We start from the raw sequence: 15233 nt of genomic DNA, 5'->3' as shown, positions 1-15233 counted from the left end.
ACATAATCTTATTAAACAATGATCAGAGCGATCTAGAATGTACTTCAAACTAGACATTAAAATGCATTTTATCTTAATTCTCTGAGAAATGAAGACGTAGAATCGAATGGCGTAAACCCACAATTTTGGCCAATTTAGTAGGTAAAAATGACATTCTGCGTTATCGCTTCGCTATCGGAGTCCACCCCGTTAATTATTTTGAAAACATTTAGGTTCGGAAAGCATGACAGGTGAACGCAATAAAAAGCTCAATGAAAGAGAAAGAGAAAAGAGTTGGCTGAAAGACGGATCTTCGTGAATCTATCGACGCGGTGCAATAGTCGAGTCTGTCTCCTCTATTCATCGGCCGTTTTGCACGGAAGAGAAACCGGCCCTGTAATCGGGTCGCGATACGGAACACTTGAGAAAATTGGAAGAAGAGAGATTTTTCACATGCCGGGGACGAAATCGATCAAGCGAGGCTCGCCTACGTTTCACAGCCGTTTCGAGAGGCGTGTGCGGACTCTTTCACGATAAAGAATGAAGTTAAAAGTAGGGACAAGTAAATCGGACGAATAAAATCGTCGATCGATCAATCGAGATGAACGACTGTTAGCTGCAAAGTCATTGGGTGCAGAGGAAAAACAGTGAGGATGTCTTTCGAAAGAGAATGAATTAAATGTGGACAGCTGATTAACATATGACCAATGGCAAATGAAAAAGACAAAGGTAAATTCAGGCAGAAGCAAATATTGTCTAAAGACCGAACTTGAAACTAGTCTTAAAATCACCGGAATTGTAGTTGATTTCCGGGATGATTGAAGACCTAGTATTCACCCCTCATAAAGAATTCTCTTATCGTTATCATATCATTTACACATGTAAGACTTATTACNACAATGATCAGAGCGATCTAGAATGTACTTCAAACTAGACATTAAAATGCATTTTATCTTAATTCTCTGAGAAATGAAGACGTAGAATCGAATGGCGTAAACCCACAATTTTGGCCAATTTAGTAGGTAAAAATGACATTCTGCGTTATCGCTTCGCTATCGGAGTCCACCCCGTTAATTATTTTGAAAACATTTAGGTTCGGAAAGCATGACAGGTGAACGCAATAAAAAGCTCAATGAAAGAGAAAGAGAAAAGAGTTGGCTGAAAGACGGATCTTCGTGAATCTATCGACGCGGTGCAATAGTCGAGTCTGTCTCCTCTATTCATCGGCCGTTTTGCACGGAAGAGAAACCGGCCCTGTAATCGGGTCGCGATACGGAACACTTGAGAAAATTGGAAGAAGAGAGATTTTTCACATGCCGGGGACGAAATCGATCAAGCGAGGCTCGCCTACGTTTCACAGCCGTTTCGAGAGGCGTGTGCGGACTCTTTCACGATAAAGAATGAAGTTAAAAGTAGGGACAAGTAAATCGGACGAATAAAATCGTCGATCGATCAATCGAGATGAACGACTGTTAGCTGCAAAGTCATTGGGTGCAGAGGAAAAACAGTGAGGATGTCTTTCGAAAGAGAATGAATTAAATGTGGACAGCTGATTAACATATGACCAATGGCAAATGAAAAAGACAAAGGTAAATTCAGGCAGAAGCAAATATTGTCTAAAGACCGAACTTGAAACTAGTCTTAAAATCACCGGAATTGTAGTTGATTTCCGGGATGATTGAAGACCTAGTATTCACCCCTCATAAAGAATTCTCTTATCGTTATCATATCATTTACACATGTAAGACTTATTACAGAGCAACGACAAAGGAAATTATCATTTCAAAGATGCAGAAAATAATTTATTTTTAAAAAAAAAAGAGGAAGAGGGATAAAATAGAGCAAAAAGTAACAGACCTTTATTTCTCATAAAAAATAATTAAATAAATCTGTACATGATCTCTGCTTGGACAGTGGAATGTGTACTAGAAATTCGTATAGTTCCTAACCATCGATAGTATCAAGATTAACAAAAACATTGTCGAAAATACTTTTCCTGAACTTCATAAACACCGTCAAAAGTAAGTTTATTTACTGCAGGAACGTAGAATCGCAGAAAGAGAACATTACTTCAGAAGAAGGAAGGCAGGGAACACCGGGGAAACAGCCTTCTTATGGTAGCTTAGGAAACCGTAGAAAGCTCGTTCAACAGAAATTTCTTGGTGAGATATCAACCAAAAATATATACGATTAAAAAACAGTTGGAACATCGATGATAGAGGGAAACTCGAGGATCTGCGAGGGGTTGTTTCTCAGAAAGAGAGCGGTACTCACGATGGTCGTTCGTCTGCCTGCTCTTGAACGGTTGTTACGTTTCGTTCACTCGCTACTTTAGTTCGCTAATGAATGCTGGACACGGACCGGAAATGATTCGCGATACGAGAGCGTGAATCCTGTCTCGTGACGGTGAAGAACGGAAGAAAAACACACGGGGCGTCGCGTTTCACAAGCGCATCGTTATACGCCCTGCGACATCGACGACGGTGTAGACGGTGGAAAATCTATCGGTGGCACGGGTCTCTCTTGGATAGAACACGAGTGCGCCTGACCGTTGACGAACACGAACATGGCCGACTCGACGAAATCGATAAAACACGTTACGTTTTCCGCCGTTTCGACGGAGTCGACGCTTTGCGCTTTCCACCCCCTATGAACGGACGCGTGCGCCTGAGAAGAACAACATAAAGACAACGTCGTCCTCCTCGAAGTCGACGTCGACGACAAGTACCACGTTTACGTAGACGACGGACGACGCACGTTATACCAAACAGTTAATTAAAAACATAGTACAGGATTAATAATTATGCACCCCTTAAGTCATAGACATATTTTTCATTACCTATCCTCTTATTCCTATACATGTTATATGTAGGACTGCGTTGAATACATTAATTGAAGAAAGTTATGTATCTTTTTTTCTTACTCTTACGTTCTTCTTTACAGCAACCAATGTTTTGAAATTATGAAATACAGTGTTCAATGCATCTCTTATTCTGATCTCTCAGTGTATAATAATTAAAAAGTTTGTTCGATTTAAAGTCTAAAGAATCAAGCATGGAAGGAGCAAGGGATGACTCCATGGTATAGTATTAGTACTTAGGCCACTGAAATTATTGACCAAATATCGACTCGTGAAAGTCACTCTCTGGAACCTACGTTGAATATAACACTAAAATGGATCTTCGGATTATCATTGAATAAGAGGTGATTCGATTAATTCAGTTTCTATTTTACGGTTTAGATAAATATATTATTTCAATAGATAATTAATAAGAGAAACTTAGTCGGGATGGATGATAGTGAAATAATCGGGAGCGGCAACTCGTACTCAAATTATCTCAATGAATACGATTTAAACCACGATCGGGCTGAAGGAACGCCTCTGGCAATCGATGGAAACGTTTTAAGATCGCCTATATTGGGTAGCTCTTATCGAGTTCCGGATATACCGAAAAAATATATTGAACCGACGATTCTTGATACATCGTTACCTTACGTAAGTATCTCGTTAGGCATATCTAAATAGTTCTCGAGTCTAATAGAGAGCTCCAGAGCTGAAGAAAGTTGTATCATGCAAAACTTTCAAAGAAAAATGATATTCTAATTCTCTGACAGCTTGAGTTTAGAATACGGACTAACTGTAAGTGATGAAGTAGAAGAGAACACATTTTTCATTTAAATTACTGTATACATATATGCAATTGAAGAGTTGCAGGAAATAATAGCTTTTCTGTTAAAATCCTGTTTCGAGAAATTAGGTCGTAAAATGTTATTACATCCGAAAAACCTTATTTGCGATGCAATAGTAACCAAAATAGTAGTAGTTTTGTTCCGAAGTTATACGCGCACATATTGCAAGCCATACATTTTGAAAATGGTGTGAAACAAAAAAAGGCATTTCCTCAGATTCGTCTTTTTGCTACCCTAATTGTTACTATAATGAAATTGGTTGAACGATATTGTATTTAAAATTATATTCATTTTTATAATTAGATTCCTGTATATGCTTATCTAAGAACTCATGACTTAAAACCAATTGTAAGACCGCCAACACCACCCATACTGTCCGAGTTACGATGGAAGTGTCAGTAAGTGAATGAACTGAACTAAATTGGATATAATTTTCTGACTATGGTAAATTGTGGCTTTTATTAAGTTTTAGAGATGATACTACCGAATCCTATGGATCTTTCAAAACCTCACCGTCGACCGCAAGAACAAGCAAAGGAAGATCCTCTGTTACGATAAAACTGTGCGAGAATCAAAGAAATTTAAAAACGGAATAAATACTGATTTATATTTATATATTATTATATTCNGGCTGCTACTAGTAACTTTCAGTGCGCACGCCATAAAAATCCCATGATGTGCCCAATCACGACCGTCTTTAGTGACGGCCGTGGCCCAGCGTTCGTATAATTTGTCCCTCGACCGGAAAGTGGGGTCGACGCGACCATGGTGGGGACTGGTACTTGATGGGGGTATGCTAGGCATGATCAACGAAGGCCTATAAGGAGAATAGTAGTGGGGATCGAAATATGGGCGAAAAAGAGGGGAAGCGAGCCGTGTGGAACAAATTATACGAACGCTGCCGTGGTCCAACACTGCCTCAAACTGACCACTCTGTCCAACTGTGTCTTGAACTTGAACTAGTCTTGGACCGCCAGTTGCACACAATTAGGATGCATGGGTTATACGAAGACCATACTTTAGTCTTCATGGTCGGTTGTTTCAGCTTCCAATTCCAATATTATCCCAACATCAAGTTTCTAAGCTCCGCTAGAATTTAGTAAGTAAAACAATATTTACGTGTATATAAAGGACGCGGTACTCGACGGCAAGCTGCCACCTTCAGACTCAAACTTGCCTTCGGGACGATACCGCGTCCGTTGATTGTTGGTAATTTAACAAACGCTTAGAAATTGTTAAAATTAGTAATAAGATGTAGGATATAAAAAAGAAAGTGAGAGAAATCACATGGTTAATCTTTTAGGTCATTGAGACTAGAGGGAAACGGGCCGGTGTACTGCGTCTCATCATTATCAACTAATTTTAATAAATAACTGACCCGAGGCACATATATATCGTCAGTTTACAAGGAAAATGTGTGACAGGAGCAGTCAGTTGAGTGAGTTGGTCCTTGCTATCCGCGAAGGGAATTTAAACAGAGTTAGTGATTTAATTAGTAATAATAATAATTTCCTACGGGAGGGAGAAAGCAGTGCAGGGTATTCTTTACTATGTGACGCTATCAAAGAGAAGCACAGTGAAATTGCCAAACTGCTTATAAACGAAGGTGTGAACGTTAACTGCTTTCGACAGTCTCAATTGCTTATGAGTACGCCGCTCCACATTGCTGTGCAGAATTGTGACGTAGAACTTGTTACAATGCTTATTAAGAGAAGCGCTGACTTGAATGCCAAAGACGAAAATGAGCGCACGGCACTGCATCTAGCCGTTGAAAATAACTGCACAGATATCGTACAAATCCTCATACAAAATGGTGCTGATGTCAGGTCTAAAGGTAAAAGACGCGTGACGGCGCTTCATATAGCTGCAGTAAAAGGATCAGAAGAAATTTGCAACTTGCTACTTAAAGCAGGAGCTGACGTAAATGCCACAGACAAGAGTAGAATAACAGCGCTGTATGAAGCCGCTACAGAGGGACACGAAGCTATTGTACGAACTCTCTTAGAACATGGTGCCGATGTCAGATTGACAACTTCCACGGGCGTGACACCGCTTCATGCTGCCATGTGTAGAGGAGTAGAAGAAATTTTTAGGATGCTACTCACAACAGAAGTCGACGTGAATGCTCAAGACAGAAGAGGAGTCACAGCGCTGTATCTAGCCTATCAGCAAGGACACGGAAATATCGTACGAACCCTCATAAGAAATGATGCTGATGTCAACTTGAAAACTGCAACTGGCGTGACAGTACTTCATTTTGCTGCGCATGAAGGAACAGAAGAAATTTTCAGGTTGCTATTAAAAAAAGGAGCTGACGTAGATGCCAGAATGAGAAGTGGATTCACGGCGCTGCATTTAGCCGTTCACAACAAGCACTATCCTATCATACATCTCCTTTTAAAAAATCATGCCAATATCAATTTGACAAGTGAATGTGGCGAGACAGTGCTTCATATTGCTGCACAAGAAGGACCTGAAGAAATTTGCAGGTTGTTACTGAAAAAAGGAGTTGATGTGAATGCCAAAATGTCCGGTGGATTCACGGCGCTGCATCTAGCCATCGAAAATAAGCACAATGATATCATACAAATCCTCTTAAAGAATGATGCCGATTTCAAGTCGGAAGCTGAAAGTGGCATGACACCGCTTCACTTGGCTGCGATAAAAGGAACAGAAGAAATTTGCATGTTGCTACTCAACGTAGGAGCTGATGTAAATGCCAGAAACAAAATTCAAAGAACGGCGCTGTATGAAGCCATTATGAACGGACACGAAGCTGTCGTACGAATCCTCATAGAATATGGTGCCACTGTCAACATGAAAAGTGATAATGGACTAACACCGCTTCATTTGGCTGCGCGACAAGGAAAAGAAAAAATTTGCAAGATACTAATCACAAAAAAAGCTGACGTGCATGCCAAAGACGATAGTGGATCCACAGCGCTGCATCTGGCCGCTCAACGTGGTCTCGTACATATTATGGAAATTTTCTTGAATTCGGGCGTCGACATCAATTCTATAAATGTGTGTGGTGATACTGCACTTCATCTCGCATCCGACGCCGGTCTAGACGAAGCCGTTCTGACTCTCATAGAGAACGGTTCTGATGTCAACATTGTTAACAAACACCATGATACAGCGTTCCACGTTAATTATTCTAAGTATAGGCCTAAGAAGCTCTACGAATTTACCATTATCCAACAGAATCTACTTAAAATGCAAATTGCTAGTTTTGACGAGAATAACGGAAATGTAGAGAATCTTAATATCACTACGGATATAAACGGGCAGTCTCTATTTGAGAAGAAATGTAAGGAAGAGATAAAGAGAATGAAAAGTGCAAAAATTAACAATACTATCCTTTCATTTCATGATATCCTAACAAAACGGATAGATCAAATAGCATTATACGCGAGAAATGAAGACGTTGTTCAGGTTTTGAAACAGGGCAATTATCAGAGAGAATTTCCTATGTATGAAGACATGATAAAACGCCGTTTCAACAGGGGTATGATACGAAAGGAGTTGTTAGACGGCGGCGTTACATTTTTCCGCGGTTACCTCAATAGATATTATGACTCATTTTGTATTCAAGAAATATTAAACTACCTCAGTAACGCGGACCTAACGAATTTGAAAGATGCTTGTAGAAAAGTACATTATACTATTACGGATACAATAATACATAAAATACTGTAATATTTACGACTTACTATTTTTATATTTGTTCATTAATGTTTTAAAACGCATAAGTAGTCATTTTGTGTTTTATGTATTTCTATCTATCTAAGATATTTTCTATTTTTCCTTTTCATCAGCTGTTCTTCGTTTCACGCAGTTTTCCGTCGTACCAATTATTTCTACTGATTGAGAATATTCTGTTTTATCAACTGTCTTTTTTTCATCTTCTAACGTATCTCCTTGTCATCTTGCCTGTAATGATGTTCTTAGTGCACTTGTCTTTGGAATTATGTCTCACGCGTATCGCTTGATTCTTCGAAAATATTGATTGCATCAATTTCAAATGCTTTCGAATCAGATTGGGCAGTCTAGCGAAGGTATAAATAATTCCAAGTTATATTACCACATACGAAGTTACTAAATTCAATGAGGGAAAGCACAGCGAAATATCTAAAAACAAATGATCGATTCAATTTTCGTACTCGGGATTATATGTAATATGTACATTCAATTGATTATTTAAAAATTTTGCAATGTGCACACTTAAGCGCGGTAACTCGTTCAGTGACATTACTCCAGCGGAGTAGACTGCCGTAAGGCAAGACTTAATAAAAATTGTTACAACAACGAAATAACTATGAATTTCAGTTACGAATATAGAAAAAATTGTACATAGCAAACATTTTTTGTTCATAAGAAAACATATCTTTTAAAAATATCAAAGAGATTCAAGAAGAATTGTTACTTTATATTTGCGCAATATGCTATTATTACTATCTATATATTAAGATTGTCATCCCATTTTTTCATATGCCATCTTCGTCATTTACAGCGTTCTTATGTTTAATTGTACATACAATATTAATAGCAATCACCAGCAATCGAAAGTTAACAATAAATATGTGTGTTGCAAAATAATTTTACATCACATTTCTCTCAAATTCTAGTTATAGCGTTTTATTTTTTGTAATATTTATATCTTTTTCAATATAAATAAATACAAGAATTTTTCATTTTCATTTATTCTCTACCGTTTCGTTAATCGTTTAAAATAAAGAATTACAATTGACTCGTAACCGCGCAAAATATCTTTGGATTTGTTATTGGTAGAGAAATTAAGTATAATTTTATAGAAATATCTTTTTTTTACCATAATTACATTCAATAGTAACTTCTTTTTAAACCATTTTTATACATGTTTTCATTGTCAACTACAAAAGATATTTCGAGAAACGTTTCTACTTCTAACATGATTTAAATAACAAATACATTCATATAATATTGATGATAAAATTATGAATTGTTCTTAAGTTATGTAGTTAAATTTCTTCCAACTACTTTTATGCTTCTAACAAAGAGGAAATTCCTTTCTGCTCCTAATTTTTTGCACCCAGTGTATTAAATTTTAGGCGAATCATACGTGAAACATGTCATACTTTTAAATGTCAGATATATATACTATTACATACTACTCAGTATTACTGATATATTATTCTATGCAATAAAATTAAGCTAATGCATAACCTAAATCTTATGCTTACTAATTAATATTCTACTATCTGAATATTCAGTTATAATGCTCATAACGTTATAGATAAATTTAGAAATAAAATTAGTTTATATCTTTGTGTACTAAAGTAACTTCAATTTATCTTTTACTGTAAAAAATAATGCAGCGGTGATTGTATGGTATGTTTACTGACCTAAAAGACGAACAGTCTACTGGTCACTGACCGTATCACCGTACGCAGCACGCGCACCGGCGCACGGTACCTAAACGCAGTTCAGTGTTTACATCCAGTTTTACATCGCGAACTGTCAAGGTGAAGCGCGGCGTCAACACTTCACTGCCGTCAAGTTTCAGTGTATGACGTACCGTTGATCGCGCGAAGGAATTAAACTACTTTTACGATATAAAGTGCCTTGAAGAAATATTACGGACCGTTTGAACACGAGTAATTGTCGATATACGTTTGTGTGTGAGAATGTCGAAGATAAATCAGGCCGGAACGGGATTGAACAAAGTCGACAATGAATTTTTGTTTCCGAACAAAGAGGCGTCTGGCAGTGAACATAGTATTTCTAGCATAGTATCCAGCATTTCTGTTTCGCAGGATGAAAATTTTCGGGTGTTAAAACACGCGGAGGACAGTCTTAAAGTCATGGAGAAATATTTGCATGAGCAACAATTAACAGACGTCACATTAATTGCAGGTGAGTAGTGGTACACGCAGATTTCTTTGTTTTCGAATGACGCTTGTTGCTCAGAGATGAGTCATCTAAATTGGTATTGAAATAAAGGAAATGCACGATCGGTTAAACAATGTAAACGTATTTATTGTTTTATTGTTTATTCAGGGAAAAGACGTTTTCCTGCACACCGTTTAGTGCTTAGTGCAGGTTCAGAATATTTTGCTGCCATGTTCACTAGTTCATTAAGAGAATCTGCACAAGATGAGGTTGAATTAAAGGGTGTAGACGGGGATGCGTTATGGGCTCTAGTCTGCTATTGTTACACAGGTATACCTTAGAAAAAAAAAATTTAAATACGAATCCATTATTTTAATAAGGTATGGATATTGTAAAGAATCAGCTGTATATAAAATAAACTTCATATTTTTAAATATTAGGTTGCATAGAACTAAGGGAGGACAGTGTAGAAACTCTTCTGGCAACGGCGTGTTTGTTACAACTAAATCCAGTTGTTAAAGCTTGTTGTCAATTTCTTAGAAAACAGCTCCATCCAAGTAATTGTTTAGGGATAAGAATGTTTGCCGATACACAGGGTTGCACAGATTTATTAGATCATGCTCATGCGTATACGACGAAACATTTTATGGAAGTTACAAAAAATCAAGAGTTTTTACTATTATCTGCCAATGAAGTTGCCAAACTTTTAGAATCTGAAGACCTCAACGTCCCTTCAGAAGAAACTATTTTTCATGTAAGGATTTATATTATTTATGTGTAAGGAAAAATTATTGAATCAGTCAAATAGTTCGGCTCTCAACAATTATGTCTGATTAAACTCAAGGTTTGAAGTGATAGAGGAACTATTATTGTTACTATTAACTTCAGGCACTTATGACATGGCTGGAATATGATCCAGAAAATAGAAGAAAAGATGCAAGCAAGTTATTAAGTCTTGTAAAGTTACCTCTATTATCTCCTGCGGTAAGCTAAAGCTATGTATTTATAGAAGGTATACAATGATACAAAATGTCCTTATTGCATTCGTACAGTTTATAGCAGACAATATAGAAAGTAATGAAATGTTCAAAGATCAAAGATTGGCACAGGATTTAGTTATGGAAGCATTGAAATATCATCTTTTACCTGAGCGCAGACCGTTGCTTCAATCGGGACGTACAAAGCCGCGAAAAGCTACTGTGGGTCACATGTTGGCTGTTGGGGGAATGGATGCTAATAAAGGTAAATAAGTGAAAAAATGTAATAACAAAATGAGTACCGACTTTTTTGTTATGACTTTTGTTAGGTGCTACTTCTATAGATGCATTTTCTTTGCGTGATAATGCATGGAAATCCATGGCTACCATGAGCGGTAGGAGGCTCCAATTTGGTGCTGCTATTGTTGATAAAAAGTTAATAGTTGCGGGTGGAAGGGACGGATTAAAAACGTTGAATACAGTCGAATGTTTTGATTTTTCATCTTTCACATGGAGTACATTATCACCCATGAATATCCATAGGCATGGATTAGGTGTTGCTGTATTGGGTGGACCATTATACGCAGTCGGTGGTCATGATGGCTGGAGTTTTCTAGACACTGTTGAGAGATGGGATCCAGCTACACGTCAATGGAGTTCAGTTTCTCCAATGTCCATACAAAGATCTACAGTTGGTGTTGCTGTTTTAAATGATAAGTACGATTGCAGAAAATTAAATATCTGTATCGAGACGTGATTTTATGAATAGGAGGCGTTGATATATTAATATTAACGTGGTACATATTCCATGTGGACTCTTAGATTATACGCTGTAGGTGGGAGAGATATAAGTTCTTGTTTAAACACTGTGGAATGTTACGACCCTCACACAAATAAATGGACACCGTGTGCACCAATGTCGAAGCGACGAGGTGGTGTCGGTGTAGGCGTGGTAAACGGATGTCTGTATGCATTAGGTGGTCATGATGCACCTTCTACTAATCCCAATTCTAGTAGGTTTGATTGCGTTGAGAGGTGTGTAAAAAGTTTACGATGAATAATTAAAAAATCAGTATTACATGTAATGATCGTAATGTAACTAGTAATAAATATTAGGTACGATCCGAAGACAGATACGTGGACCATGATAGCACCAATGAGCGTTCCAAGAGACGCAGTTGGTGTTTGCGTACTTGGTGATAGGCTTATAGCTGTAGGTGGATATGATGGCCAACAGTATCTTACGCTTGTCGAAGCATATGACCCTCATCTTAATGAATGGGAACAGGTAAAGATGAAATGACATCAAGTTCAAAATTTAGTTACTCGTACTTCAAAATGATATATTTTAAGGTCGCTCCTTTAAATGCTGGTCGTGCAGGAGCACCTTGTGTCGTCGTGAAGAACTTAACTGGTTTAGGTTTTGATTAATGGTATGATTTTATTCATGTTCCGGTATTCGATGTCAGCATGAAGTAAAATATTTGAAATGCAGATCTTCAAACGATAAATGAATTTCTACATACTGTTATATTATAATATTAGTATTATTTTTGTCTATACAGGGTGTCTCATTTTAATCGTTACACGCGATCTTCTCGAAAAATATTCATTTTTCGAAAGAAATGTTTAAACGAAACATACTCTATTCGAATGAGGAACCCATTGAGCCAACCACACCTGAAAATATGAAGACTCGAATAGTAAATGCTTGCAGACAAATTATCAGACAAACTTTAGAAGTGGAACTGTCATTTAGGGACAGAATCCAGTGTTGCATTAATGTTCAAGGTCATCCTTTTGAATTTAGAAGATAAGAAACAGTTCCTGAAGAAAACTTCAAGCCATTGAAATGACCTTGAATGACATTCCATTAACTCAAAAAGGTCAACATATTGTAGATCAATGGATTTATCTTGTGCTAAGCTACGTGTCTAGTGTAAAAAAACCACATTTCCATTTAAAAAAATACAGGTCACCTTCGAACCTCGGAGACGTCTCCATCTAGAGAAAAGCAGTGTCCACCGTTGCATGTCCCCCTTCGAATAGAGTATGTTTCGTTTAAACATTTTTTTCGAGAAGATCGCGTGTAAAGATTAAAATGAGATACCGTGGATATGTATATTGCTCTATATGGCGTCCTACTATAAATATAATGTTTGTACTACCATTTTTATACGTTGTGTGTACCGTCATGAATTTGTACATATTTATACGTACATCTTTTGTATAAACATATTCAAATTTATTTTTAACAAATACATTTTTCATGTGGAACAAATTTATTTTTCCTGTTGAGACGTTTTTTATTTACACATTTATTCATATATATATATTTTATGAACATACCTTTTCTAAATAAATAAAGTGCTCATTTCTTAATTAATTCACCAAATTTTTTGTAATCGCATCACTTAACACAGTGCCCATTGTACTTTTTATAATTATCCTAGCAAGCAGGAAATGTTCTGAAATAAACAGGCAGAAGTTATTGCGGGAACGTACACTATGAAGTGTCGTATTATTTAAAAACTACATTTACCGTGGAAAGTCCGATGCTGGTTCCGCAAATTTATGTCTAACCATAAAAGTAGCAATTGCTTCTGCAACTTTGTCCGGAACATCTTCGTGTACCGCGTGTCCGCATGCTGGTAATACTTGCATTTGAAATTTGCCTAGTAGGACAAAATGCAATTTTTTTATTTCTTATAAGTATTTAACTCAAAAGTTGTATTTTTATGATCCGTACCTTGCATTTGTCCGACTGTGAGTTCCCGGTCTAGCCGATCAACTCCAGCTAACAATAGCAGCTTTGGAAGTGGTACATCTAAGAATGCCGTTGATAAACCTTTAAACCATCCCAACCAATGTTGTTCAGTTTTGGAAAGGTCTATCCTCCAGACATATTTTTTTGTAACACTAGTAGTTGAAGGGGTTGCTGGTGGAGGCATATTTGTTGGCTCCTCTTCTTGTATAATATCTTCTCGTGGAATTATGTCGTCCGAATTACATTCGCATGTCGGTTGAGATTGCGACAATGAATCAATATCATGAGTAGCTAGTTTATCAGTTTCGATGCTAAGTAACGTAAAATATGACACATTAATAAAGCAGAAAAGTAGCGATAGCATACTAACGTGGTATTTGTACATAGGTGTACTAACTTTTTTATTTGTCCAGGAACTGAGACCTTAGCTGATTGTATGTTATGGATTTGGCCACTTCGTACACTAAAATTAAATATTAAAGTAAATAGTATTTTAATTTGTACATGATCAGCCAAAAAATGTGCCTTCGTTCTGAAAAATGTTCTCAGAATAGCAAGTTATTTTAACTGACAAAGACTACATGAAAGGACGACCGAACGTGCAATTAATATGTTATAAAATTAAAAAAGTACTAACCACCACTCTATAGCTTGAGAAATAGAACTAAAACTAGATGGCCGAGATCTTAGGAAACTTTGCATCGATGCTAATGCATCTATAGCTGTTCCTTCGACGACATCAATAACCCCTAATCCATGTAAATTTGGAATTAATGATGCAGCCCTAACAGCTACTGCACCACCCATACTGTGACCCACTAAAATCACAGGATTATTTTCTGTTGTTGCTTTTATGATTCCTGCAACATCCCTAATAACCCAATCAAATAATTAGTAATGTATATTACATTATCTGTACTTGTAGTTATTTAAAAAATTTACTTACTCAGCTAACGTATCTGCAGACAAATCGTCATCATTCGATGTATGAGAATCTCCGTGACCTCTAAGGTCAATTGCCATAACTTTACAGACTATCATAGTCATAATAGATTTCTGAAACACATGAGGTATACAAATTTATCTGTACATTGTATACTCACTAATCAGTACGTACAGTAAATTCTGCCCAAGTTAGTCCACCATAGCCACCTCCATGTAACAATACTAATGTAGGTCCTTCAGTACCCTTAGTATAAATATGGAATTTGTCACTTCCTATTTCTATATCCTGAGCCTCATCAAAATATGGGGTCCATTGAACTGGATCATAATCTCTCTTACGTTGAAATCCTTTCGATTTGCTAACCCTATTCATTAAGAAAAGATTGAAATGTTTACTAACAATTAGTATTTCAAGGCTTTCTATCAAATTTGTAATGAAGTATAATCGTAAACATCACATTATTTTTATCGGGAAGGTAACTTCACTAAGATTTTAATTATCAAGAAAATTACATTGTGAAAGCTGCATAGTAAATTTTAATAAACCAACCTAGAGCCGACTCCAAAATTGACACCCGACGGTGGTAGCTTAGATTTTAAAATCGACTTTTGGAGGGAAGACATCTTTAACGAGTCTTTTACCTTTGGAATAATACTGTTCGCAACCACTATTATATTTACTATTTCATAAACACATTAGAGACTATTTTTATAGCCGTTAGGTTCACATTTAACGAAACACTACAATCTCTCTGACAGCCTTTAATTGTTGCTATCTGAAATCGCTTCCTATCTTGTGATATTGTGCGTGCGGTGTGTGCCTCCATGAATTTACTGCCACTGCAGCGCCACTGTCTGTCTACCATGTCTCTGGGTCTCACCAATGCTTTCAGACAAACTTATCTCAGGCCGGTATTAGTAATTAATAGCAATTTAAACTACAAAACTACTTTATTTATACGTCCTTCGTTCGTAATAAGAATGTTATAAAAATAATATAAATT

General features: G+C 36.9%; 4 protein-coding genes across 8 annotated transcripts; 3 read left to right on the top strand and 1 right to left on the bottom strand.

Moving 5' to 3' along the window:
* The first annotated feature begins 2441 nt into the window (after positions 1-2441).
* Positions 2442-4282, top strand: LOC108625586 (WD repeat-containing protein on Y chromosome). Of its 4 annotated transcripts, none has more exons than XM_026814134.1 (5): positions 2442-2749; positions 3019-3183; positions 3242-3475; positions 3973-4067; positions 4136-4282. In XM_026814134.1, the coding sequence occupies exons 3-5, from the start codon at positions 3269-3271 to the stop codon at positions 4263-4265; spliced, it is 432 nt and encodes a 143-aa protein (XP_026669935.1). In that variant the 5' UTR covers positions 2442-2749; positions 3019-3183; positions 3242-3268; the 3' UTR covers positions 4266-4282. The 4 variants fall into 4 exon arrangements, with proteins under 4 accessions (XP_026669935.1, XP_026669932.1, XP_026669934.1 ...); XM_026814131.1 differs by having other exon boundaries at positions 2923-3183; XM_026814133.1 differs by having other exon boundaries at positions 2442-2880.
* A 259-nt stretch (positions 4283-4541) lies between these two features.
* On the top strand, positions 4542-8291 carry LOC108625664 (putative ankyrin repeat protein RF_0381). Of its 2 annotated transcripts, none has more exons than XM_018025845.2 (2): positions 4542-4768; positions 4973-8291. In XM_018025845.2, the coding sequence occupies exon 2, from the start codon at positions 5083-5085 to the stop codon at positions 7366-7368; it is 2286 nt and encodes a 761-aa protein (XP_017881334.1). In that variant the 5' UTR covers positions 4542-4768; positions 4973-5082; the 3' UTR covers positions 7369-8291. The 2 variants fall into 2 exon arrangements, with proteins under 2 accessions (XP_017881334.1, XP_017881335.1); XM_018025846.2 differs by lacking the exon at positions 4542-4768 and adding an exon at positions 4806-4878.
* Positions 8292-8436: 145 nt separating this feature from the next.
* Positions 8437-12780, top strand: LOC108625660 (kelch-like protein 5). Its single transcript, XM_026814092.1, has 9 exons — positions 8437-9564; positions 9709-9870; positions 9981-10294; positions 10429-10524; positions 10593-10782; positions 10847-11234; positions 11340-11552; positions 11634-11805; positions 11871-12780. The coding sequence occupies exons 1-9, from the start codon at positions 9336-9338 to the stop codon at positions 11946-11948; spliced, it is 1842 nt and encodes a 613-aa protein (XP_026669893.1). The 5' UTR covers positions 8437-9335; the 3' UTR covers positions 11949-12780.
* Positions 12781-12831: 51 nt separating this feature from the next.
* Positions 12832-15094, bottom strand: LOC108625662 (protein phosphatase methylesterase 1). The gene is made up of 8 exons (XM_018025841.2): positions 14780-15094; positions 14402-14594; positions 14231-14340; positions 13922-14155; positions 13682-13747; positions 13267-13595; positions 13060-13192; positions 12832-12985 (listed from the first exon to the last, which is right to left on the bottom strand). Exons 1-8 carry the CDS (start codon positions 14851-14853, stop codon positions 12967-12969), a joined length of 1158 nt encoding a protein of 385 aa, XP_017881330.1. The 5' UTR covers positions 14854-15094; the 3' UTR covers positions 12832-12966.
* Positions 15095-15233: the final 139 nt, after the last annotated feature.

The sequence above is a fragment of the Ceratina calcarata genome, unplaced genomic scaffold, assembly GCF_001652005.2.
Source record: "Ceratina calcarata isolate Rehan_Ccalc_2016 unplaced genomic scaffold, ASM165200v1 scaffold368.2, whole genome shotgun sequence".
NCBI classification, from domain to species: domain Eukaryota; kingdom Metazoa; phylum Arthropoda; class Insecta; order Hymenoptera; family Apidae; genus Ceratina; species Ceratina calcarata.
The sequence above is the reverse complement of the archived record's forward strand: the minus strand, read 5'-3'. Positions and strand labels throughout refer to the sequence as shown.

Bases quoted from the DNA above. Each gene is read 5' to 3' on its own strand.
- LOC108625660 (XM_026814092.1), top strand. From the start codon at position 9,336: ATGTCGAAGATAAATCAGGCCGGAACGGGATTGAACAAAGTCGACAAT. The intron at 9,565-9,708 runs GTGAGTAGTGGT...TTGTTTATTCAG, and splicing joins AGACGTCACATTAATTGCAG to GGAAAAGACGTTTTCCTGCA. The intron at 10,783-10,846 runs GTAAATAAGTGA...GACTTTTGTTAG, and splicing joins GGGAATGGATGCTAATAAAG to GTGCTACTTCTATAGATGCA.
- LOC108625662 (XM_018025841.2), bottom strand. From the start codon at position 14,853: ATGTCTTCCCTCCAAAAGTCGATTTTAAAATCTAAGCTACCACCGTCG. The intron at 14,595-14,779 runs GTTGGTTTATTA...CTTAATGAATAG, and splicing joins AATTTTGGAGTCGGCTCTAG to GGTTAGCAAATCGAAAGGAT. The intron at 14,156-14,230 runs GTAAGTAAATTT...TTGGGTTATTAG, and splicing joins TCTGCAGATACGTTAGCTGA to GGATGTTGCAGGAATCATAA.
- LOC108625586 (XM_026814134.1), top strand. From the start codon at position 3,269: ATGGATGATAGTGAAATAATCGGGAGCGGCAACTCGTACTCAAATTAT. The intron at 3,476-3,972 runs GTAAGTATCTCG...TTTTATAATTAG, and splicing joins TTGATACATCGTTACCTTAC to ATTCCTGTATATGCTTATCT. The intron at 4,068-4,135 runs GTAAGTGAATGA...GCTTTTATTAAG, and splicing joins GAGTTACGATGGAAGTGTCA to TTTTAGAGATGATACTACCG.
- LOC108625664 (XM_018025845.2), top strand. From the start codon at position 5,083: ATGTGTGACAGGAGCAGTCAGTTGAGTGAGTTGGTCCTTGCTATCCGC.